This window comes from Diabrotica virgifera, chromosome 2, assembly GCF_917563875.1.
Source record: "Diabrotica virgifera virgifera chromosome 2, PGI_DIABVI_V3a".
NCBI lineage: Eukaryota > Metazoa > Arthropoda > Insecta > Coleoptera > Chrysomelidae > Diabrotica > Diabrotica virgifera.
Window position 1 is genome coordinate 180,463,848 of NC_065444.1, and position 26,366 is coordinate 180,490,213.

General features: G+C 32.3%; 2 protein-coding genes across 2 annotated transcripts; one reads left to right on the forward strand and one right to left on the reverse strand.

Annotated features, from left to right (window-relative positions):
* The first annotated feature begins 20,782 nt into the window (after positions 1 to 20,782).
* Positions 20,783 to 22,559, forward strand: LOC126880872 (uncharacterized). The gene is made up of 3 exons (XM_050644944.1): positions 20,783 to 20,981; positions 21,324 to 22,090; positions 22,153 to 22,559. The coding sequence occupies exons 1-3, from the start codon at positions 20,848 to 20,850 to the stop codon at positions 22,557 to 22,559; spliced, it is 1,308 nt and encodes a 435-aa protein (XP_050500901.1). The 5' UTR covers positions 20,783 to 20,847.
* A 19-nt stretch (positions 22,560 to 22,578) lies between these two features.
* On the reverse strand, positions 22,579 to 24,711 carry LOC126880873 (uncharacterized). The gene is made up of 2 exons (XM_050644945.1): positions 24,347 to 24,711; positions 22,579 to 23,967 (listed from the first exon to the last, which is right to left on the reverse strand). Exons 1-2 carry the CDS (start codon positions 24,542 to 24,544, stop codon positions 22,579 to 22,581), a joined length of 1,587 nt encoding a protein of 528 aa, XP_050500902.1. The 5' UTR covers positions 24,545 to 24,711.
* Between the last annotated feature and the right edge of the window lie 1,655 nt (positions 24,712 to 26,366).

Here is a 26,366-nt window from a genome sequence, read left to right on the forward strand (position 1 = left end):
GTGCTTAATCTGTTAAGGAATGGAAACTAATATATCAATTGCAAATTAATTTCATACTCTAGGTTAATTGTTTAAAACATTTTTTAAGAATCAATTATAAAAATATCTAAAATGTAAAATATACTGATGGCAAAAAATGCAACATTTTGTATCCGGTTATTTATTTGGATCAAAAGTATTTTTTTATAAGTCTTATCTTAAAATATATTATGTAATAACGTTTTTACCTTGCTATCTTTTTTCTTTTTTTTTTTAAGAAAAATAAAACAGATAAGAAACTAATTTCTACGAATTTAAATTAGTCAGGTTGTATCGTCGCCCCCCTTAGGTAGATAATTATTCCGATTCGATTTTTTTGCACAAACTTACTCAAAAAGAGGTCCTTATAAAAAAAGTCGATAAATTGTTTTTTAACAAATTTACAAAAATAGTTTCTTCTCTTCCGACAAATTTTTTTAAATCATTTGGGTCATCCGGAGAAAAAAAGGTCTTTTGTAATTTTTCTCTATAATTGATTGTCGAGTTATACGCGATTTAAAATTTGAAAAACTCGAAAATAGCCATTTTGAAAGCTTAATAACTCGGTTAAAAATTATTAGCATGAAAGTCGGGAAGCGACCGAATCAAAGTTTAAAACCGCCTCTACAAGATCCTGAAGAAATTTGTGTCAGGATTGTATTACTAGGCGGTTATTTTTAATTATTACCAAAGAGCGATAAGCGCGTATAAGTACGAACATGGATGTGTGCAGTGACGTCAAAACAAACCTTTATTTTCTTATAAGATCGCACATACCAAGGATGTGTGACCCGTTCACCCTCGCGACCTATCATCGCTGTTTACAGCGATGTGGATCCAAAAAAAATATTTTGTCTTACATCGCGATTGAGCTGCTGATCGCGCGGTAAATTAAAGTTTATTCTTTCTATTCAGGTGCTATCTCCGCTACGGAGGTTGGCAATCATCATAGCTATTTTAATTTTTGAGGCAATAGCTCTAAATAGTTGTTTTGAGCTGCATCTAAACCATTCTCTCAGGTTTATTGGTGGTTTTTAAACTGCGTGACATTCGCCGGAGATACGGCTAGTGTATTTCTTCATTGTATATTGGCTAGTGTATTCATTCATTGGCTAGTGTATTCATTCATACGGCTTGTAATCAGGTTGCGCCAAGTTTTAGTTATACGGAAACCGCAAAGAACACTGAAAGGAAGGTATCTTCGGTATGTTCTATCCGTCATCGATGTAAACCTCGACCGCGATCGCGACCTACACCTCACCGCGCTCATCCATGTACCTTCGCCAAGTGCGAAACAGATGCACCATTCCGGCCATCCAATGGTGAATTTCACTCGCACTCACATTGACGGCCGCCTCAATACGCTCTTAACGCTCATTGTTAATAATGTAAAATGACAGCTTAGTAATAAAATAGTGATAGTAATTTTTTCAGGATCTTGTAGAAGGGGGCTTAAAAGTTAATCTGGCCATTTTCTGACATTCATAACAATAATTTTTAACCGAGTTATTAAGCCTTGAAAATGGCCATTTTCACATATTTCAAATTTTAAATTGCGTATAACTCGGCAAAAATCAATTCTAGAGAAAAATCACAAGAAACCTTTTTTGCTCCGGATGACCCAAATGATCTAAAAAAATTGTTCGAAGTTAAAAAAATTATTTTTGTGAATTTAGGAGTTAAAAAAATTGTTTAAAGAATTTTTCGACCACGGTACGGCCTGATACCCTGTGAATTTGGTGTAAGGACCACTTTTTAAATAAGTTTGTGCAAAAAATCTAATCGGAATTATTCTTAGCCATCAAGACCGTGATTTGGGCCATCTTAGACTTGCTTTCAGAAATAGATGGGACAGTGTACATCAAGTAAGAGATGATTTAGTTGCAGCAAAAGAAAGGGTAGTCTCAAGAAGAACAGTTCATCAAAGATTACTTGGAATGGGATTGACAATTTACCGTCTGCTTTTTGTGTTACTTTTGATACCACAGCATAAGACTCGACACTTAGAATGTTTAAGAACTCTGCAAGACTGGAATGACCAATGATATTTGGTTAGCTTCGTATTGCCGGTGAAACCATTATATTCATACAAGAATTTAATATAGAGACTTTGGAGTGGCCATCAAGATCAGCTGATTTGTCACCCATCGAATATGTGTGAGGTATGGTAGGTTGAAATCTAAATCGATTGCTAAGTTCTCCAGCAAACTTAGAAGACCTGTGGCATGCCATAAGGGCAGTCTGGATGAGTACTCTGCAATATGATATATACCACTTAATTCCCTTAGAGCAACTGAGTGTATAGAAAATCTTTACACTAACTTGACAAATCTAATCAAATTTTTTGACAAAACCGATGTTGCAAATTTGTTTATGTTATCCAAATAAATAATAAGAATATTAAAATGTAAACCTCCATAGTGTGGATAGGAAGAAGAGAAAGAGGAAGACCTCAGATGACAGACAGAGGACAGACGGAAATGGAAAGATTTGGGGAAGGCCTATGTCAAAAGTTGGATAGAAATGGGTTAAAGACGAAGACACTTCCATAAATAAATACTTAAAAAATATTTGTGACTCCAGTTGTGGCATTTTTTTTTGCCATCGTAATTACTTGATTACCAACGTTATTTTAATTAGTTATTAAAAACACCACACTGTTCAAATGTAGAAGACGATTGATTTCATAACAACTAACGTTTTTTTACTTTTACAAAAATTCTTTAATAGTTAATCGCGTGTTTTTACCAAAAAAAGATTTCTGTTTAGCTAATACAAGATTTGTTCTGAAAATAAATTATTGTTTAGCCCAATAAGAGTGCGCAACAATATAAAAAACAATATAAAAAATAATAAATTAAGACATTTTTAAACATTAGTATTTTTAAACTTATTTTTAAAAATTATAAATTTTTCTGATTAAAAATATAATAATTTTTTTTCAGGTCATCAATTATGCAGATGCGGAAATAATTTGATAAAAATACAAAACAGTTAAAATAATACTGTGTACTGATTAATTTACACTGGTAACAATATATTTTTGGACACTAATATTTGATCTTAATGAATTGATGTAAAGATGAGTATCGTAGATGAGGAGAAGGGTAAAATCATAGATTACAGTAGTATAGTGGTTCAATCTCCGAATTTTTAGACCCATTCGTTCTCTCGTCCTGTGTAGTGCTATAAGTATGATTTTGATGAATTTGAGGTAAAGATGAGTATAGCAGATTTGGAGAAAGCTAAAAATAAAATAGATTATGTTATATTAAATATATATACATATTAATAGATACAGAGAGAGTCTGTAAAGTGGAATAAATTCAATATCTCAAATACTAATTGTTTTTTTGGAAAATGCTCAGACCCGTCGATTAGTATTTCAAATTGTCCTTTTTGACATTCAATAAAAATGTATACAGGGTGTCCCAATTTAGAGATATGACGTCATCGTCGATTTTCTTAAATGGCAACACTGTCATTTTGATAGCTAATTTGATAGGGTTTGTAAAGTTATACATAACTGCAAAATATCAAATTTTTATTCTCTACCATTTACAAGATAATAGAAAATAACAAAGTTATATCTGTAATTTGGAATATATTCAATAATTAAAATACTAACTGTTTTTTTGAAAAATGCTTAGACCCGTCGATTAGTATATCAAATTGTCATTTTTGACATATAATAATAATGTATACAGGGTGTCCCAATTTAGAGATATGACGTCATCGTTGATTTTCTTAAATGGCAACACTATCATTTTGATAGCTATTTTGATAGCGTGTGTAAAGTTATACACATCTGAAAAATTTCAAAATTTTATTCCCTACCATTTACAAAATAATAAAAAATAACAAAGTTATGAAGAACAAGAAGTAATCAAATAGTAATTGAATTTATTTATTTCAATTAAGCAAATGCTCATAACGTTGCCCATTGACAATTTGACAATAATTGAGGGCAACATTATGAGTTTTTGCTTAATTTATTGAAATAATTAAATTCAATTATTAGTTGATTACTTCTTTTTCATAACTTTGTTATTTTTTATTATCATCTAAATGGTAGAGAATACAAATTTGAAATTTTGCAGTTGTGTATAACTTTACACACCCTATCAAAATAGCTATCAAAATGACAGTATTGCCATTTAAGAAAATCAACGATGACGTCATATCTCTAAATTGGGACACCCTGTATACATTATCATTATATGTCAAAAAGGACAATTTGATATACTAATCGACGGGTCTGAGCATTTTTCAAAAAAACAGTTAGTATTTTAATTATTGAATATATTCCAAATTACAGATATAAATTTGTTATTTTCTATTATCTTGTAAATGGTAGAGAATAAAAATTTGATATTTTGCAGTTATGTATAACTTTACAAACCCTATCAAATTAGCTATCAAAATGACAGTGTTGCCATTTAAGAAAATCGACGATGACGTCATATCTCTAAATTGGGACACCCTGTATACATTATTATTGAATGTCAAAAAGGACAATTTGAAATACTAATCGACGGGTCTGAGCATTTTCCAAAAAAACAATTAGTATTTGAGATATTGAATTTATTCCACTTTACAGACTCTCTCTGTATAGGGTGTGTCAAAAGTAGCGTGATGGTCGAAGATTTCGCAAAACGAACATCGGATTAAAAGACTGAAAAACATATTTTCAATATTTTTCAAAAATCTATCGAATGACACCAAACACCACTCTTCCACTCCACCCTCCGGTGGTGGGGTGGGAGGCAACTTTAAAATCTTAAATAGGATCCCCATTTTTTATTATACAGGATGTTTGGTAAAGAATGGGCCATAGCTTAACCTCAGATTCCTGAGCTTAACATAGGTCGATTTAATCTAACTTACCTTAGTACAAAAGTTGATAATATCCGAAATACAGGGTGTCAAAGTTAAACTTTTATTTTATTTATTTTTAAATATTTCCTGACAGGCATGAGACAACAGCACGAAACTTGGTAAGTACTGCTGGTATTGTACTGTACAATCTACTAAATTATGTTAAACAAACGTTTCTGGCTGCTACCATAGGCGTACGACGGAAGAACGTGAATAGTTGACCCTTCCCAAATTCTACGCCATTGACGGAATTGCTACTTTAGTGGAATTTTTTTATTCTCCAATACTTTCTATGTAAAAAATATACTCCTCATTCGCAAAGATAAAGCCATTAGTTTTCGAGATATTTGAAGCTAAAAATGAAGGAGCATAATACATTGATCAAAATAAGTGTGCCTTTTCATTTTTAACTTATCTAATGAAAACTAATGACTTTATCATTACGAATGAAGAGTATATTATTTGCATAGAGTATTGGAGAATCTAAAAATTATACTAAAATAGCAGTTTCATCAGTGGCGAAGAATTTGGGGAGGGTCAACCATTCACTTTTCCCTGTCGTACGCCTCTGGTGGTAGTAGCCAGAAACGATTATTTAGCATAATTTAGTAGGGTGTACCGTGCCTACACTTTCTGCCAAGTATCACACGGATATGTCAAATTATTTTAAAGTATTGTTTTTTTTTAAATAATTTATTCTTTATTTAAAACTTAAAGAACTATGTGTGCCCGGCACTATAAAACTATTTGACATATCCTTTTGGTACTTGGCAGAAGGTGTAGGTACTGTACACCCTACTAAATTATTTTAAATAATCGTTTGTCGTTAATACCAGAGGCGTACGACAGGGGAAAGTGAATGGTTGACCCTTCCCAAATTCTACGCCACTGATGAAACTGCCATTTTAGCATAATTTTTAGATTCTCTAATACTTTCTATGCTAATAATATACTCTTCATTCGTAACGATACATTAATTTTCGAGAAAATAATAATAATAATAATATGTAAGCACTACGAGCCTAGTAGGCCCATGGCTTGATGTACTATTCTTTTCCACTCCCTTTTGTCAGTCGCTTTTCTTTCCCAGTTCCTTACGTTAATTCTTCTCATATCTTCTCTAACTCCCTTACTCCATCGTGACCTCGGTCTTCCTCTTCGTCTTTTCCCTGCCAATGCACTAGATACATAGTACCATTCTGGGAATTCTAGATGGAATCATCTTCTGCACATGGCCCAACCATCTAAGTCCTTGCGCCTTAATTACTGCTAGTATGTTAGGATCTTGATAGAGCTCAGTTAGTTCCTTATTTGTTCTTCTTACCCATTGTCCATTTAAGTTTTTCCACCGAAGATTTTGCGCAGTATTTTCCTTTCCCCAGCTAATAACAACTCTTGATGTTTTTTTTTTGTTGTGACCCATGTTTCAGAAGCATACGTTACTATCGGCCTTATTACGGTCTTGTAAGTTCTTAGTTTTGCTCTTCGTGATATATTTTTACTTATTAACAACCCATTAAGAGCAAATATAGCGCGGTTGCCCGACATAATTCTCTTTTGTATTTCTTTTTCACAGTTAGGATCTCTTGTGAAAACAGTTCCTAAGTACTCAAATCTCTCAACTTCTTCGAATTTATACTGTGTTCCCTTCGCTGTTGTGATTGTTATGTATTGCCCCCAAACGAATTGCTTATTTGTCCATTCCATATACATATACTTTGTTTTTGCTTCATTTATATACAATCCTTTGGTTGCTGCCCTCTCCTCGAATTTCATGACTGTTTCTATAAGTTCTACTTTGCTCCTAACCAAGATTACCAAATCGTCTGCGAATGCCAAGCACTGATGTTTTTGTGGTAGATCAGACCTGTTCTATTAATGTTTGCTTCCTATATAACCTTTTCAAGTAATATGCTAAACATTATAGACGATAATGGATCACCCTGCCGCACTCCTTGTTTGACCTCAAAGCTTTCTGTTATAGTACTGTTTATCTTGACTTTATTCATTGTTTTTTGGAGAGTTAATTTTATAATACTAATAAGCTTTGGAGAAACGTCCATGTCTTGCAATGCTGTGAATAACTCGCTTCTCTTCACTCGATCGAAAGCCTTTTTAAAGTCAATGAAAAGAACCATGGTGTCTTTATTATATTCGTAACTTTCAGCCTGTATTTATCGTAGTGTGAAGACCTGATCCACAGTACTTCTGCCTATTCTGAACCCACTTTGATATTCTCCTATGCTTTTATCAGCCTTCGTTGTTAATCTGTCCCCTCCAAACCCGACGCTCAAAATAGTGTGACTTTTTTCTGAACATTATGTGGACCATATAGAACAATTTGGTGTTGGAGGATAACTTTCACTTTGGATGTCTGGGTTTTTGGTATAGTTATATCATAAAGATTGCCCAAAAAATATAAAAAGTATCGAAAACCTCGACTTTTCACCCTCTGTAACTCTGGAACCGTTGATTTTATAACAATTATGTAACGAATATTTTTTGTTTTAAATTTCAGGTAACACTTTTTGTATATAACATTGTTTACGCTAAAGCATAGTTTTAGACATATTGACGAAAAACTTAAAAAAACTACTAATTTACCGTCTTCTGTCCCATCTCCCTCCCAAACCAGACGCACAAAATGGTGTAACTTTTTACTGAACAATATGTGGACCATATAGAGCATTTTGGTGTTGGAGGAAAACTTTTACTTTGGATGTTTGGGTTAGGCCTTTTTTTGGACCAGTAACTATACTACCTCCGTAACTTTGGAACCATTCATTTTAGAAAGATTATGCATAGGACCTTTTTTATTTCAAATTTAATGTAGAACAATTTTGTATAAAGGGTTGTTCATGCGAAACCGCATAGTTTTTGAAATATTGGCGAAAAACTTAAAAAACTACGAATTTACGGATTTCTCCCCCCTCTCCCCGCAAACCCCACGCTCAAAATGGTGTGACTTTTTTCTGGACATTGTGTGGACCATATAGAACAATTTGGTGTTGAAGGATAACTTTCACTTTGGATGTCTGGGTTATGCCATCTTTTGGATCAACTATTCTATACTAAAGTGCAAAAAATATATGCATTGCATAAATACAAATGTACTGCTCGAGTTTGAAAATAGATAATAAAATATCTAATAACAGCAGGGGTAAAATACGTAAGCGTGAGCCACGTTCGTTTTTCACTAGTAATGTCAACCCGCCTTAAAAATCTCTTGGAAATATATTTTTTCCAACGAACCCGCCGTTTTCGCCTTATCCATAATACAGTTACGTGCGTTTATTGTCCGCACATATTATACCTTCTTATTGCTACAATCCACTTTTTTCTTATCACAATATCTTAGGGAAACCTGTGGCCTGATGTTCTCGATGAGCACAAAGGCAAAGCACAATATTGAGATATTTTATTTTCTCAAACTAAATTCACACAGCGAAACAAATATGCTTATTTACTAAGAAATAAATTGATTTGAAAGGGTGACGTAAGTTGACGTGACCTCCAACTACAAAAGCGCCACCTACGTTAGGCTTTCCAGATTAGCTGCCATTGTAGCGCCATCGATTAATAACTCGAAAAAATGTTTTAAATAAAAGTTACTTATTTTTGTATATTAGATAAGGGATCCAAATCTACAATAAAAAATAGGAGTTCCTATTTAACATTTCAAGGTTGTAGCCCACCCCACCTCCAGGGGAGAATCGTTTTTGGTGTCATTTCATAGATTTTTTGAAAGTATTAAATACGTGTTTTTCAGTTTTTCAATCCGATGTTCGTTTCGCGAAATATTCTGCTGTCCCGCCAACAGATAAAATGTGGGAAACCAAGGTGTTGCAGCCAAGTTAGCAACAGCAGCAAATTAACTTGGGAAAGGGCCACTACAGGAGCAACGCGACCATTTGTGGCAATAATGTCAGAAGCTCCACCGCACCACTGCGGTCTAGCTCTACTTCTTCTTAAAGTTACATCTCCTATCGGAGGTTGGATATCATAATGGATATGGTTACATTGTTGGCTGCTACTCTGAACAGCTGTAATGAACTACAGTTAAACCATTCTCTAAGGTTCCTCAGCCAGGAGATGCGTCTTCTTGCTATGCTTCTTCTTCCTTGGATCCTTCCTTGCATAATAATTCTTAGCAACTCATATTTTTCTCCTCTGGTAATGTGACCCAAACACTCCAGTTTTCTTTTTTTTTTACACTGTTCATAATTTTCTAACTCCTTATTTAAACGTTGGCGTCGTAGCACTTAAACATTGGTAATTCTTTGAACCCACTGAATTTTCAATATTTTTCTGTAACACCACATTTCAAACGCTTCCCTTTTTCTTATGTGTTGTCTCTTCAATGTCCAAGCTTCCATTTCGTATAGAAATATAGAAAATATGTTGCATCTTAGAGCCCTCAATCTGAGAAGCAACTGAAGGTCTTTGTTTGTAAGAAGTGTCTTTATTTTTATAAATGCTTGCCTTGCAGTTTCAATTCGGTTTCAATTCTTTGCTTTGGTCATTTTTGTCATCAACCCAGGTTCCCAAATATTTGCATGCCTTTACTTTTTCTATTTGGGTTCGCTCTAGCATTAACCTTTCAATTCCATGTTGTGTTTTTGAGACAATCATAAATTTTGTTTTTTCTTGTTTATTTTTAGTCCATACCGAATGCAATAATGGTTAATTCTATTTAACAATTCTTGAAGAGATTCCAGTGTGTCTGCTAATATAACGGTGTCATCAGCGACTCTAATGTTTTTTTACTAGGGTCTAGCCCTACTAATCCCTAATTCGCTACATATACCTGGGCCTATACGCGTGGGATTGTGTTCCGTCTTCATATTAATAATTAAGAAAAAATCTATACATGAAAATTAAAATCTAAGGTACAATATTTGAAATACTATATACATAAGGAAAAATCGTTGTCAAAAAAAACTCGAAACGTGAATACAATGGAAAATAGTTATAAAAATGTGAAAGGCAACCGTACCTCGTCTGGTTCTCAAAAACCCCAATCATTGAGAGAGGGATGTAAACATTCAAAAATTTAATTCTACAAAAAGATATTTATTAAACAAAAAAATATTTTAAACAATAAATAAATAAATGAGAAATTGTAACAACACATTTTATTTTATACAGATTTACTGCTTGTTGACAAGGTTTACATTTATTTACAAATTGAATCTTCTCTGGTCAACATTACTAAAAATGTCTATAATTTGGTCTGGATTATTCATCAACCTTTCACTTCCTTCTCTTTATATCGATATTATTGAAAGGTTCGTCAGTCGATTAGTTGTCATGGTAGAGCGCAGATAAGTTTTGACTCTTTTCATTGTGGAAAAACTTCTTTCAGCTACACCACTCGTTACAGGCAATGTAAATAAAAGCTGGGCCAATTTTGAAAGCTCAGGATACAACATTTTTTGTGTAATTAAATCAAAATAAAAATCTGTTGTCTTTCCTTTGAAAGCATGGAAAACCTCTTTTGTCATTTCAATTTCATACTTAAGATCTTTTGCATGCAGGGTCAGTTGTAAGGAATTCAGTGCTTGATCGATTTAAAACTTCAAAAGCCATAAAAACAGTTAGATTGGTTGTGAACCTGCGTCAAGCTCTCCTATCATATGGTTTAGCACTTCAAATAACATCCGTTTGAACAGCATTTTATCATTATGCATAGATCTTAGAATTTTATTGGTATTTGTCCCTTACGATTCATTTGGTTATCAGTCTCGTTAGAATTTTTATTTCCGCTTTTTCAGCTATACAACAAGCTTGTTTCCAGCATTCATCAAAGAAATTATCAGATCTTTTACTTTGCAGTAACTTTTTCAAACCATCGATTGCTTTAACGGAAGAGCTCACTAGTAGCTACAGACGTTTTGTTTGTATATTCCAAAATCTCCCCTAAAAATTGCAAAACAAATACAATTTCAAACTGATTGAGTTGCAGCAAGAATCCTTTAACAGTAGCAGCTTCAACTTTGTTTGCAGAGCATTTCAGATACTCCAAGGCGGATATTAGAGCTAAAAAGTTATTTTTGAAATATACTACCACTTTGTATTTACATACCCATCTGGTATCACTTTGTTGGGGCATCTCAAACTTTCTTGACTTTTGGGTCTTGTGCGTCTTTAAATTTCTGATGTCTCAAGGTAGAAGCCGATTGAAAGGAATAAATTGCTTCAACCAATCCCAGAGTTAAGTCAACTATGTTCACATTTTTAGCTGTATGTTTTCCCATGTGTTTAACACATGGGTTTTCAGAAGCTCTTCTGACTAAAACAATAACGCCATTTATATGTCCCCTCATAACTGAAGCACCATCATACGCCTGAACAATACATTTCTTTATATCCAAATTATTCTTGGTCCTGTAAAAACTGGGGGGGGGGGACGTCATATGACATCCGAATAGTCAAAAATGCGTATTAAGGTACGCAGTGGCGGTTCTAGTCCGGGGCAGGGGGAATGGCAGCCGCCCCCGTACTGATTCAGTACGGTGCAACTAAGTTGAGCAACTAAACTGAATACTGAGTATTCTGAGCACGACCTCGTGCTCAGCATACTCCGGTCGGTTTTATTTATAAAGCAACCAAGACGGCATTGTATTTCATTTTGGTTTGAACACTCACCTATTAGTCCGTTCTTTAACGGTAAAATATTGCAAAACCTCTAAATTTTAAAGAACCGCTTGGACTGACATGAAATTTGGCTACACATATCTAACAAGTCAAAGAAAAAAAGTGATATTGTGCCGATATGTGCTTTTGCCGCGAGGGTGCTTTTCACCCCCTCTTGGGGGTGAAAAATTATTCGTCCAAAGTAAATCCGGAAATTGATAAACTGACTAATTTTAAGTAACTTTTGTTCTATAGAGTTTTTTCACTAAGTTAATATTTTTTTCAACAAAATAACCACACTTTTAGACGGTTTTTTGCTAATATCTCAAATAGTACGTATTTTGTCGAAAAAAATTCGTAGCAAAAATATAGCCTGTAAAAAATTTAAAAAAATGGTGTATATATCGCGTTTCTATACCTAGTAGAAGCAGAGTTATAGCTAATTAAAAATATGTTCATATTCGTCAAATTCCAAATGGAATACTTTAACGTGAAATAAACAAAAATTAAGCACATTTAGAGGAAAACTCATTACAACTTATTTAAAGTATTTAAAAAAAGCTTCATTTTTGTTTTTTAAAAAAATTTCTAACATCAAAAGTAAACAAGTTACGCTCAAAATAAAGTTAGTCCCTTTTTTTTGGTAAAAAAATCGGGAAAATCACCCCCTAATTAGTATCTCAAATGAACTTAATCGTTACGACTTCACAAGTTTCTTGGCCCGCGTATGTATTGTTTATATGATCTGTAAGTTTCATCGGTTCAAATTCCTTATTTTTGAAAGGGCTGTAGTTAAAAGGGGTTGAACGAGTCACTCATCACGAATGTATGCAAATTTAGAAACACCAAATCTCAATCAATTTTTGTCTAACAGAAAAACAAAAAAATACATGATATTCAGAAAAGCAATGCTGACTTTTTTGTTTTTCGAGATTTTTGGTATCTCTAACAATTTTTAAGTTATTTTGAAAAAAAAAGCATATTTTTCAAAATTAAAATTTTCAAAATTTTATTTTAAAACCAAATTTTTTCCAAAATAAGCACTTTGAATCGATGAAACTTACAGATCATATAAACACAACATCAGTAAAATAATTTGTGGAGCGGTAACGATTAATTTCATTTAAGTTGCTAATTAGGGGGTGGTCTTCCCGATTTTTTTTGCCAAAACAAAGGCGATCAACTTTATTTTGAGCGTAACTTGCTTAAATTTAATGCTAGAAACTTTTTATAAAAACATAAATAAAGCTTTTTTTAAACACCTTAAAAAAGTTATAATGGGTTTTCCCCAAAAAGTGCTTAATTTTTTGAATATTTCCCTTCGAAATATTCTATTTGAAATTTGGTGAATATGAATCTATTTTTCATTGGCTATAAATCTGGTTTTACGAGGTCTAGAGATGTAACGCGTACACCATTTTTTTTACTTTTTTACAGGCTATATTTTTGTTAAGAACATTTTTTTCGACAAAATACTTACTTTTTGAGTTATTTGCGAAAAACCGTCTAAAAATGTAGTTATTTTGTTGAAAAATGAACATATTCACTCTCAAATAACTCAAAAAGTGTTGACTTGGCGAAAAAGCTCTATTGAACAAAAGATACTTAAAATTTGTCAGTTTATCTATTTCCCGACTTATTTTAGACTTATATTTTTTCACCCCCAAGAGAGGGTGAAAGTCACCCCCAGGGCAGAAGCACACATCGTCACAATATCACTTTTTTTCTTTGGCATGTAAGCTATGCATATGCCAAATTTCATGTCAATCCAAGCGGTTCTTTAAAATTTAGAGCAAAAACCGTGAAAGAATGGACTATAGTGTTCTCTGACGAAGATTTGATATTAATCGAACCGCGTCGCGTTGGACACCGGTGAGGTTCGAATCGAACGGAATATTTGGCATCAAAAATTGAAAATTTGTTAATAAAACATAATAATAGTTACCAAATTGGGCACATTAAATACACCATATTTATCTTCAGACTCGTCTATATTTCTTTTAATCACACAGTAGCAAACGATGCCAGCAATAGCAATAATACAAAGTATAATGGCTATGACGTCAATATCAAGAGCAAATCCGTCCATTGTCTGTAATGAAAATAAAAAAATACAAATAAATAAAATTGAATATGAACCAAAGCAGGAATACATTATAATGTTTTATAAAAAAGAATAAAAATTTTTTATAACTTAAATCTTATTTTAAATCTATAATGCCTGATTGCACCAACATATGACGTGCCTTAAAAAATGTAAATCCTTATGCTGGGACCACACTAGCGTCCAATGCTGTAAATTATCGCATTATTTGACATATTTCTAATGCAAATAATGCGATAAATAACGGTATTATACGATAGTGTGGCCCCAGCATTAAAATATAAGCTGAGCTGGGTTAAGCTGGAGCTTAAGATCTGTTGGTGCCACCAGGCATAAATCTATTTTAAATTTAAAAATCTATATTTTATATCTTAAAAATAGGATATAAAATTAATGGATCTGCAGCGTTAAAAAATTCACCACATATTTTCACTGATAAAATGAAAAACTAAAACATTATAAACTATAGGGCGTGTATCATTTTAAGTACCTACCTAAATATAAATATATATTTCAAAATTATATTTTACTATGGCGTAGGAATGCACTTAGTACATTCTTTCACGGTTTTTGTTCTAAATTTTAAAGAACCGCTTGGATTGACATGAAATTTGGCATACGCATAGCATAGCCATTGCTTACATGTCAAAGAAAAAAAGTGATATTGTGCCGATGTGTGTTTTGCCCTGGATGTGACCTTCACCCCCACTTGGGGTGAAAAAATATATGTCCAAAATAAGTCCGGAAATGGATAAACTAACTAATTTTAAGTAACTTTTGTTCTATAGAGCTTTTTCGCCAAGTCAACACTTTTCGAGTTATTTGCGAGTGAATATGTTCATGTTTCAACAGAATAACCACATTTTTAGATGGTTTTTCGCAAATAACTCAAAAAGTAAGTATTTTGTCGAAAAAACGTTCTTAGCAAAAACATGGCCTGTAAAAATGTAAAAAAAGGTGTACGCGTTAGGTCTCTGGACCTCGTAGAACCAGAGTTATAGCAAATGAAAAATATATTCATATTCACCAAATTTCAAATAGAATATTTCGACGTGAAATATCCAAAAAATTAAGCACCTTTTTGGGACAACCCATTATAACTTTTTTAAATTGTTTAAAAAAAGCTTCATTTCTGTTTTTATAAAAAGTTCCTAGCATTCAATTTAAGCAAGTTACGGTCAAAATAAAGTTGGTCACTTTTATTTTAGCAAAAAAATCGGGAAGACCACCCCCTAATTAGCAAACTTAAATGAAATTAATCGTTACCTCTCCACAAATTATTTTACTTATGGTGTGTTTATATGATCTGTAAGTTTCATCGATTCAAAGTGCTTATGTTTGAAAAAATTTGGTTTTAGAGTAAAACTTTTAAAAATTTTAATTTTGAAAAATATGTGTTTTTCCAAAATAACTTAAGCATTATTAGATATACCAAAAATCTCGAAAAACAAAAAAAGTCAGCATTGTTTTTCCGAATATCATGTATTTTTTTGTTTTTCTGTTAGGCAAAAATTGATTAAGATTTGGTGTTTCTAAATTTGCATACATTCGTGATCAGTGACTCGTTCAACCCCTTTTAACTACGGCCCTTTCAAAAATAAGAACTTTGAACGATAAAACTTACAGATCATGTAAACAATACATACACGAGTCAAGAAACTTGTGAAGTCGTAACGATTAAGTTCAAGATAATAATCTTGAGATAATAATTAGGGGATGATTTTCCCGATTTTTTTTTTACCAAAGAAAAAGGGACTAACTTTGTTTTGAGCGCAACTTGTTTACTTTTGATGATAGAAATTTTTTTTATTAAACAAAAATGAAGCTATTTTTTAAACAATTTAAATAAGTTGTAATGAGTTTTCCCCAAAATGTGCTTCATTTTTGACTATTTCACGTTAAAATATTCCATTTGAAATTTGACGAATATGAACCTATTTTCCATTAGCTATAACTCTGCTTCTACTAGGTATAGAGACGTGATATATACACCATTTTTTTTTAAATATTTTACAGGCTATATTCTTGCTAAGAATGTTTTTTCTACAAAATACTTACTTTTTGAGTTATTTGCGAAAAGCCGTCTAAAAGCGTGGTTATTTTGTTGAAAAAATGAACATATTCACTGGCAAATAACTCGAAAATATTGACTTAGTGAAAAAACTCTATAGAACAAAAGTTAGTCAGTTTATCGATTTCCGGACTTATTTTGGACGAATATTTTTCCACCCCCTATAGGGGGTGAAAACCACCCCCAGGGCAAAAGCATATATCGGCGCAATATCACTTTTTTCTGTGACTTGTTTGCTATGTGTAGTGTATGCCAAATTTCATGCCAATCCAAGCGGTTCTTTAAAATTTAGAGGTTTTACAAAATTTTACCGTTAAAGAACGTAGATACTAACTGGCTCAAGTGCATTGTCTTTTTATTATTATTAATTATTATTATTAACATCATTACTTTTTACGTAGACTAATGAAATTTATTACGGGCACTCTAAAACCAAAACATTTAGAAAATTCTATATTAAAATATTCCTCAAATTATTATTATTATGCTGTAAATTTTGAATGGCACATGAGTTCACAGTAGGAAAATGAATTTTCCGTTTAAGGGTTATTAAGGGTTGGTAAAAATTTGTTTGTAAGAATTTATTAAAAATTAACTACTAAAATAATAATGACTATCATTTTCAATAACGCCTTATATATTTTTAAAATAATTTAACACACCAAAGTGATTGATGCAGAATAATAGATAAGGACTAGGACATTTAGCTAAAAAACCACCGGAATAAAACAATTTTTAAATACAGCACTTACGAGACTTGTAACTTTTTGCATTGTGTTCAGGGATTATGTTAGGAAAAGAGTCTACTCTAGAAAAACCGGTGGAAATGCATAATTGCAATTTAAAGTTCATAAAATGCATCAAAAAGTGCATAATCACGTCAAAATAAGCATTGTAAGGGCCAGATTTTGCTACTCGGGTTTTTGGAGTCCCTGAACACGACTACGCCATCAGAACCGACACCCGGAGCACCTGGTACCCAGGGTCACTGCTAAGGAACGTCATCTGGAGGTTCGAGGGTTGTTGGCAGTTGGCACTAAATTATTGTGGCCGGTGGTTGGGTCTGATGGCGTATTATCCTTCCGAGTAACAAAACACCCGAGTAACAAAGTCTGGCACTTAATACACTCTTTTTAACATGTTTATGCATTATTGCATTGTATTATGCATTTCTACCCATTTTTCTATACTAGACTTTTTTCTTGACATCATTCTAAACCTAATACAAAAAGTTGTAAGTTTCTAGGTTTTATATTTAAAGATCGACTTAAGTTGTGCTAAATGCCATGTTTATTTTTGTTAACGTGGAAACTAACTCTTATTACAGTTATAATTGAAATGATGTTGAGACACAAACCAAGACACGTTGAATGTCACAAGGAGCACTCCCAAATCATGATTATTTACAAAGTAATCATTGTAAATCATGATTCGAGAGTGCTCCTCGTAACATTGAAGTGTCGTGGTTTGTTTATTCCTAGTGCATTTTGATTGTGATTTTAGTATATAATATATAAGTTATAGACTCTCACGGTGTCTAAAATGATTATGCTTTTTCTCATGAGGATCTTTCAGTGCGTCACAGTTTTTCGATTTCTTTCTAACGCATTAAATTGTATGTGACAGAAAACAACGCACGTCGGTGATTACATTTCGTCGGTGACATTTATAAAATTTATGCTAGTTGTCAATAGATGTCGCTATAATCGAAAATAAAATAATTTGCGAATTATATAATATATCTACGAACATAATCTGAACAATTTAAAAGACTATACAAATTAAAGAAAATACCATTTTATAAATGCAATTACTGTTGCCCAAATGCAAGACCAAGACAAGACTTATATTAGACAGTCTTGGTCTTGGTCTTGCGCCAATACACGTAGTCTTGGTCTTGGTCTTGGTATTGCGCTCTCGGTCTTGGTCTTGGTCTTGGTCTTGCAGCAAGAGTCTTGCAAGTCTCGCAGTTACACATTTGCCTATTGCTATTCTTTAAGCATTACTTTAGATCTTAGAACAACGTAGGTACAGTGCACAGATTCTAAAGGTGCCGGTGGGGGACGCCGTCTATTCGCTCTATTATAGTCGGTCTATGAGAGAGAAAGTATTCAAAATCATGAAACAACAAATTTAATATTATTTGTTATTTCATTATTTCGAATACGTTCTCTCTTTACAACGACTATAATTCTGCGCATAGACGCCATCCCCCATCGGCACCTTTAGGTAAATGACTAACTTTAAGTAAATGGTAATGACTAACAAAATTCATAAATGTCTAAACTGACATTGGGTAAGGTATGAACTCACGATCTAAGCGATCCGTGCCTATACTCTAACTAACAACTATATACCATGGCCCACGGGAGACAGTCTGTTTCTTAATACACGTTTACATTTATGCTTTTTCTCATGAGAATATTTCAGTGCGTCACAGTTTTTCGATTTCTCTCTAACGCATTAAATTGTATGTGACAGAAAAAAACGCACGTCGGTGATTACATTTCGTCGGTGACATTTATAACATTTATTCTAGTTGTCAATAGATGGCGCTTTAATCGATAAAAATTATTTACTAATTATATAATATATATCTACGAATATAATCTGTACAATTTATAAGACTATACGCTCTGAGCTTCGCTGGTGTCGCTCCTAGCGGTTACTAATTCAACTTTTACCGGTAATTTTTAAATTTATTATTTAATTGTTATCGCTTAATATTTACAACGCAAAAAAGTAATTAAATTGTAATCGATTTTTTTAATATTTTTCTAATCATTTTGACGTTCTATTGATAAAATATCAATTTCTTACTTCGGATATTTTGACAATAATCGTGTAGATGGCGCTAAGAGTATAATAGGTTATTTATAATTAGATATTACGGAACATTAAAAAAACTTAAATTCAGTATTTAAAACGTAAGTATATTTAAGGTAAAAATACATTCCACAGCTTTGACCAACTAATATTGTTTATAATTAATGTTTTTAATTTTAATTTTAAATTAATCACTTTGACATTTATGTCAAATTTCCGGTAAACGTTTACAAACTTGTCACTACTGGCGTTCGCGAATTTGTAAATATCCCCTCTACGTACGAGCTCACAGCGTATTGAAATCAAAGAAAATACCATTTTATAAATGCAATAAACTCAATTGATTTGTTTTTATGCCAAATTGCAAATAAAATGTGACAACTGTCAGATTTAACTAAAATGTCATGTTAGAATAAATGTCATAAATGTGTATTATCACGGACTTACCTTTTTTTCTATCATAAAACCAAATTAATGACAATGACATAAAGTTGACTGTATTTCAAAGAACATTATCTGTCTAGAAAAGGATTGATCGACCCTCACCTTATATGAAATGGAATAAAAGAGTTACACAATTTGCCATTTATTTAAATAAAAAGTAAAATAAAATACAAATTAAATTACAGAACAGTACGCAATTGCTTTGACTGTACTTTATCTTTATATTAATTTTTTTGACCAAGAATTAATACAAAGGTTCTTTTATACTCGTTAACTATCCAATACCCTAAGTAGGATATTGTTGGGTGTGTCGAATGATGAGCTTAAATTTCTTCATCAAAGATATACATATCGAAAAGTAACATAATCTGTTTCAAACAGTGCCAAACAATGTCAAAGAAACTTATTGTTCATTATGTTCAATATAATAGAAATAGACTGTTATTTGATAGTTAGTCGCGCTTTTTCAGCAAATTTTGGTTTGTTTAACCGATATCGCATACTCAGCACAATCGATGTTTAGTCTTAATAATTATATTTTTTAAGCTAAGATGACATATATTTCTAAACGATTAGACGGCGGCTATTGTGGCGCCTGTTATCAAAATCTGAACAATTAATTTCATAGCGAAAAAATCGTCTGCTGGCTGGGAAAGCATGTTTAAAATGTTTTATTTTTACATTGTACTTTTATGACTTCTGAGTACGTATCAAATGTGCCAAGTTTTCTTTTAATGGATATTTTGATTGGCTATATATGGTATTGTTCGTAATGCGCGTAATTCCAATTTTCCAAATTTTTGTTACATATTTTTTTGCCTCTCATAGAGTCTCTATGCATCTAAGCATATACACGAACTACTATACTCCCTAAAAGGACATTCGGTCCTAACTGCAAGACGCAAGAGTCTCGCAGGGTCAGTCTTGTTCTTGCTCAAATCTTGCACGGTCAGTCTTGGCCTTGGCCTTGATAAAGTTAGGCGGTCTTGGTCTTGGTCTTGCGAAAATGCAAGAACAAAACCAAGACTGCTAGACCAAGACCGATTTTGGGCAACACTAAATGCAATAAACAAAATTGATTTGTTTTTATGCCAAATTGCAAATAAAATTTGACAACTGCCATATTTAGCTAACATGTCATTTCACTAAAATGTATATTATCACGGACTTACCTTTGTTTCTATCATTTGTGACGCACTGAGAAATGCTCATAAAAAGAAGCATTGCAATTTTTTCCTATCCTGCTATTAGTATATATTAATATTTATTTATAAAATTATGATTGCAGTCAGAAATAATTAAACCGGTCACATCAATCGAAATCACGTAAAATAAAAATGTATACCATTTTTATTCAGTTGCAATGCGAAGCCAAAACTAATTTAATTTTTACTTAGATCAGAGATAGCAACCAGCATTCTTATCTACGCACACTCTTGTCGGTATTCACACAACTGAATAAAAATGGTATGTATACATTTCTATTTTATATTAGTATTACTCCTTTGAGTAACATAGGTCCATTTTCCGTTGGAATTTACCACGCTGAACAGACGGGGTCGTGAATTGCATGTTTTAGAATGGAGAAGTTTCATAGTGTTGATAATATGTTTTTCAGTCAAATAGAGTCAAAGTATAGAATAAAACTGGTAAATCAGTAAAAGAAAGAATGAAATCCGTTAATAAATGACGGAGATATGGAATATTAAAGTTGAGAATTTCCGCGCGAATTGATTGTCGCTTCGACTTTGTTTCTGACGTCACGTCTCCGTATTGGAGCGGCAGAGTGCAGAGTCCCGAACGGTCGGTCCATTTATTCTTCATTGAACCAGCAAGTGTTATACGTGTAGTAGCGTTCAAATTTTATTTTATGGTAATGGAAGAAGGATTTGTAAAAGGTCAAAGTGATAATTTGCCAAAAATTGATATTTATACAGTGATGGACTTTTTTTCTTCCAATCCATCTTATATAAGTGCTGAAATAAAAGGAGTAAAACTTTCTAAGTAAGTATCTATTTACTTTCGCTTAATATTATAGTCGTCTACTACATACTACTTAACTACTAATATAGAAATTCTTTGGCTGATAAAGCAAAGATATAATAATGCAAACATTTACCAATTTGTTTAATGTTTTTACCGACCAATCAATAATTCTTTACTTGCATATTAATTTTATAAGAACACTTACTATTTTTTCATGAAAAGTTTTAATATCATTTGTTATCAGTAGTGGCTTGTAGTTATTATAATATCATTAATATATCATTATGATGGTCGTCCATAAGTAAAGTTGATTAAAACAATATTAATTAAGTAAGTACCTAAGTATTGGTAATTTTTCAGAGCCTGCAGAGAATCCTATCGAGATGAGGCTGTCGGATATGTCCAGGTGAAACGTGAAGGCAATAAATGTACTGTAAAATGCAGAATTTCACCTGAACACAAAGTAAAAAGTAAACCTTATCACTGTACATTGGTTTGTGACGAAAGTGAGGAAAAGGTTGAAAGTGTTGTTTGTCATGACTGTGCTGCTAATCAAGGTGGATGTAAACATACAGTAGCTTTTTTAATGTGGCTTTTTAAAATTAGTGAGGCACCTGCAGCTACTTCAGTAAAGTGCTACTGGATGAAACCAGCGCTTTCTAATGTTGGAAGTAACGTTAAATTTATTAAAGCCAAAGATTTTAACAAAGACTGCGCAACAATTTCGGAAATAACAGAAGATAATGAATTTTGTAATACTTTTATTAGCGAATGCAAGAAACGAAATGCGAACAACATACAAATAATGACATATTTTAAGGATGTAAACTTGGAGATGAAAGCTTCACTACACTACCTGATTTGTAAATACAAGAGTAGTAAGGTTCAGTTTAGTTTAAATGATTTTATAACATTTTGCAAACAGAATATTACTGAAAAGCAATGTAACTTGATTGAAAAGGCAACAAGCAACCAATCTGACTCTCCACTATGGTTCGAGCTGAGGTACGGCAGAATAACGGCTTCTATTGCTCATGAAGCGTCAAAATGTAAAACTTCGGATGGGGTACTCGTAGAAAAAATTTTAGGAGCATATCAGTTTAAAGAGCCGATAGCAATGCAAAGAGGTACTTAATAAATTTTTATTTAATATGTTGGTGTACATAATACTTTTTAATTTTTGTTTTAGGAAAACGCCTAGAAAACGATGTAAGGAGAGAGGTAGAAAAAATTAAAAATATTAAGATCAAGAAGTGCGGACTCTTTCTCTTAAGCGAATATCCTTTGTTGGGTGCCTCTCCAGATGGTATTACAGAAGACCATATTATTGAAATTAAATGTCCGATGAAGAACAAAAATTTAACCAAATATATTAATTCAAATAACTTAACACCAAAATGCGAAGCCCAAGTGGAATTACAAATGCACTTTGCAAAAAAACTGAAAGCTTATTTTTGCATCGCTCACGATGATTTTGAGACTTCTAAACAAGTAGATGTTTTTGAAGTATTTTATAATGAAGAATACTGCAAAAATTTAATTAAACAGTGTACATTGTTTTGGAAGTATGTTTTTGATTTATTGATTGTAGATTAAAAATAAAACACAATACGTTTTAATTACATGTTATTAATTTATTTTGAACATTAACCATACCACATGCAATCACAACAATGAAATCCAACATACAAATGACTTTAGTATCGATACAAGAGTGAGGGGCTACCATGGAAAAATTTCTTAATCTACCTATTGATCTCTCAACATTTATACGTAGCGCTGCTATACGTTTCGTTTCCATTACTTCCAATTTTGAACTAACCGTGTTTGCAGAAACGCTTGGAGGTCTTATAAGATGGCAACCTTTAGTTTCTAGCAAATGAGATATGTTTTTAAAACCCCTGTCAGCCATAACAGAATATCCCGGTGACAAATTCAACAAAAAGTCACAATCTTCAAATATTATTGTGTCACTGGCCCTTCCACCATAACCATCCGAAATGTAGTTAATTAATCCATCAGGTGTAATGGAAATCAAATATTTAATTGTATTACAATGTTTATATTCAGACCAGGTCAAAGACTGTTGCTTGGCACTCGAAGGTTTTTCTATTCGTATTTCAAAGCAATCTAATACACTGACAGTTTTAAAATATCTCTTTCTAAAAGATATGGGTAACTTCTCATAAATTTGTTTCATCGGCGGAAAAAAAATAAACTGTTTCATGCGGTTGGCTATTAACGGAACTGTTCTGTTAAATATTTTTCCTATTAAACTTGTGCTGACATCGAAGTCAATGGCCAGACGTATATATGGGTCGTTAAGACGAATTTTTTTTAATGAAATTAAAATATCTCTTACTGGCGAAGCAATGCTTTCAGATAATTGTTTCGTTAGAAAATATACTTCTTCTGGTAATCCCAAATAAAAACCGATGTTGGTATTTATTTTAAGTATAGTATCTTTACAAAAGTTAGGTTTGATTGTATTTGACATGCTATCTGAACTTGTGCTACTACATGATGACATTGATGACACAGACATATTTGAAGGAGAACTTTCAGGTGAGGAACAGATGTTTTTTCGCTTATTTTCCATGTCACTTTTTTTCGTTCTAAACCTTACTGTTTGCACCTCCTTGTTTTTTTGTGGAGTTTTTATATTAACTTGCACTCTTTTATGTTTATATTTTTTCTTTGGACTACCTAGTACACTTTTCAAAATACAATCCTCGGATAAAGGGTCCTTTGGTACACTTTTCTCTTCATATATTGGATCACAATTAATGATTTCGAAAGGTTGACAACCTGAGGTCGATGGAACATCATCTTTTAAAATCTCATTAAAACATTCTGCTTTTCGTCTTTTTTCATATGCTCCACTTTTTCTTAAAGGTTTTACTACTTTCTGGCAATCAAACTTGTGAGGGTATATTTCTGATTTCAATTTTAATGTTCCACCGACCAATTTAAACTTTATTAAATTTTCTGTATCATTTTCAATCTGTAATAATAAAATGAATAGATATATAGAACAAAATTTAACTAGTTTACTTGTTACATTATAAAGGTATAAACATAAATTTTACATATTGCAAATACACTTTAACGAATTGTTAAACATTCTGCAATAAACATAGCTTAAGACTTTAAAGTCAATTTTGGGATCTTTCTGGAGTTTTTGCAAGGTAAAATTTTCTACTTATGACAGTTGCATATTACTGCATGCATTTATGGACTTTGTAGAGATACAAAAAAATTAAACTAGTGTATTTGATATTACATAAGTAACATATATAATATTATATTGTTTGCAATTACACCATTAGTTAATATCTATTAATTATTATATCTTGATAGTAAATAAGAAAGTGTTAACTCACATCAAAATGTTCTTCACATACGTATTTGATACTTTTGGGTCCAATTAAATCTCGCTTCATTAATTTGCACCATTTCTTTCTCTTGTCTGTTTGCAAAGGTACATGGAAAAATATTTTGTTTGGTGTTTTAATTGTTGTGCTCGTGCAATTAGGCACAATACAGTATTTATAGCAGCCTTTTTTAATATTACTCATCATATAAATCAATAACACTGTTTCTTCACTCTTTATACACCACTTTCAAACTTTATAACAACAATAAAATGGTACACATTCGACAACGAACAAACGATGAGTAATCTAAGCGAGTCGGCGCCGGTCGCTCCGTTCAGTTTATAAACCGGTACGGAGATGTGACGTCACAAAGCCCGTCTGCTGAAATAAAAATGATGAATGCAACGCGCAACTTTACGTGCCTATAACTTTTTTATTTTTAGAGATATCATAATTTTTTTTTGATAGTGTAATTTAGGTGTGCTTTAATTTTTATTTGCAATCATAAAAAAAATGGTAAACTTCTCCATTCCCTCTTTCTTCTTCGCTTCAGCATTCATCTGGCTTACAATTTCTAGAAGCCATGGAGGTGTTACCAGGGAAATGGTCCAATAAGTTTTCAAATAAAAATCTTTTAAAAATATTTTTAAATATTTTTATCATGATGAAAATTTTGACCGAAATCACGTAATTTGAAAAGGTTGTATAATTACGTGAAACTCAACAATTAAATACCTAATGTGGGAGGTGCATTTATTCATGCATGTTTAGCAATAAATATAACAAATAATTCTGTTTAATAATAACAATTACTAAAAAAATGCTTTTTAAAGGAATTAATAAGTTAATATATAAATATGTAGTTACATTGGCCCAAAAAATTTGCGTTTTTAATGTTATCAGATTTATTTTAAGAACAGTTTGTATCAATTAAAGTAGGATTTTATTTCATTTAATTTTTATTAATTTCATATTATTTAAATAAAACATTTTAATTAATTTATAGAATTACATTTTTTTGTCAGACGTTCGAATACAATTGGCGTCTCTTTGAAATGACTTTAGTTGACTTCACGAAGTAACAAGACATTTATTCAATACACATTCTTCATATTACCCTATAATCTGATTGCGAAATCAACCGTACCATGCCGTACCCAATGGCCTTATTGTCGAAAAATTTAAGCTAAATAAAAAAAAAATTGTTCTTTAAATACATTACAGTTATTGCCCCATTGAAGGATCAAAATAACTGCCAAGATTTAGCCAAGAACCGCCCAATTACAGCCCAACTTTTTAAAAATTGGTCATGTTTTATGTAGCCCGGCATATCTATTAACACTGTGCTCTAAAAAATATCATAGAGCCTCAACAAAGAGGATGCACTAAGGTTTTCATGGGTTGCAAACAACAACTTATCATCGACTCAGTCATTTCTAACCAGGCATTCACCAGAAAAAGAATCTCTTTTCTGCCTTTATTAACTACAAAAAAGTATTTGCCTCAGTGCCGCATGAATGGATTATATATACATGAAGAATATACAAAGTCGATGATAACATAGTAACATTTTATGACAGCATATAACGACAATTTGGAAGACTGAAATTCACGTCCAAATTCCTGATGAAAACAATATCGAAACGGAAAATATCGCAATCAACCGAGGCCTGTTCCAAGAAGACTCGTTGAGTCCATTGTGGTTCTATTAAGCTATGAATCTTTTATCCCAGATATTAAATTACACTGACTCAGCTTTTAGCATTAAAAACAACCATACTGTAGTAGCGAAGCTTAATCATTTGTTGTACATGGATAAAATTTGGGATTAGGATCATCTCACCCTGTAGTTGATATTCTCTAGCATGCTCAAGGGTGTCGATTATTTTTAGGGGTGTACACTATCCCTTATTGTCAAAAATTATATAAGAACATTGTAAACTTTAATATGGTAAAATTTGGTTTTGATTGGCTAAAAATAATGATTGTTTTATGCTTTAGGATATAATATCATAATATTTCAACC

Excerpts from the sequence above, each read along its gene's own strand:
- LOC126880872 (XM_050644944.1), top strand. The coding sequence starts at position 20,848 with ATGGTAATGGAAGAAGGATTTGTAAAAGGTCAAAGTGATAATTTGCCA. Across the intron at positions 20,982-21,323 it reads AAAGGAGTAAAACTTTCTAA|AGCCTGCAGAGAATCCTATC; the intron begins GTAAGTATCTAT and ends GTAATTTTTCAG. Across the intron at positions 22,091-22,152 it reads GCCGATAGCAATGCAAAGAG|GAAAACGCCTAGAAAACGAT; the intron begins GTACTTAATAAA and ends TTTTTGTTTTAG.
- LOC126880873 (XM_050644945.1), bottom strand. The coding sequence starts at position 24,544 with ATGATGAGTAATATTAAAAAAGGCTGCTATAAATACTGTATTGTGCCT. Across the intron at positions 23,968-24,346 it reads TATGTGAAGAACATTTTGAT|ATTGAAAATGATACAGAAAA; the intron begins GTGAGTTAACAC and ends TTATTATTACAG.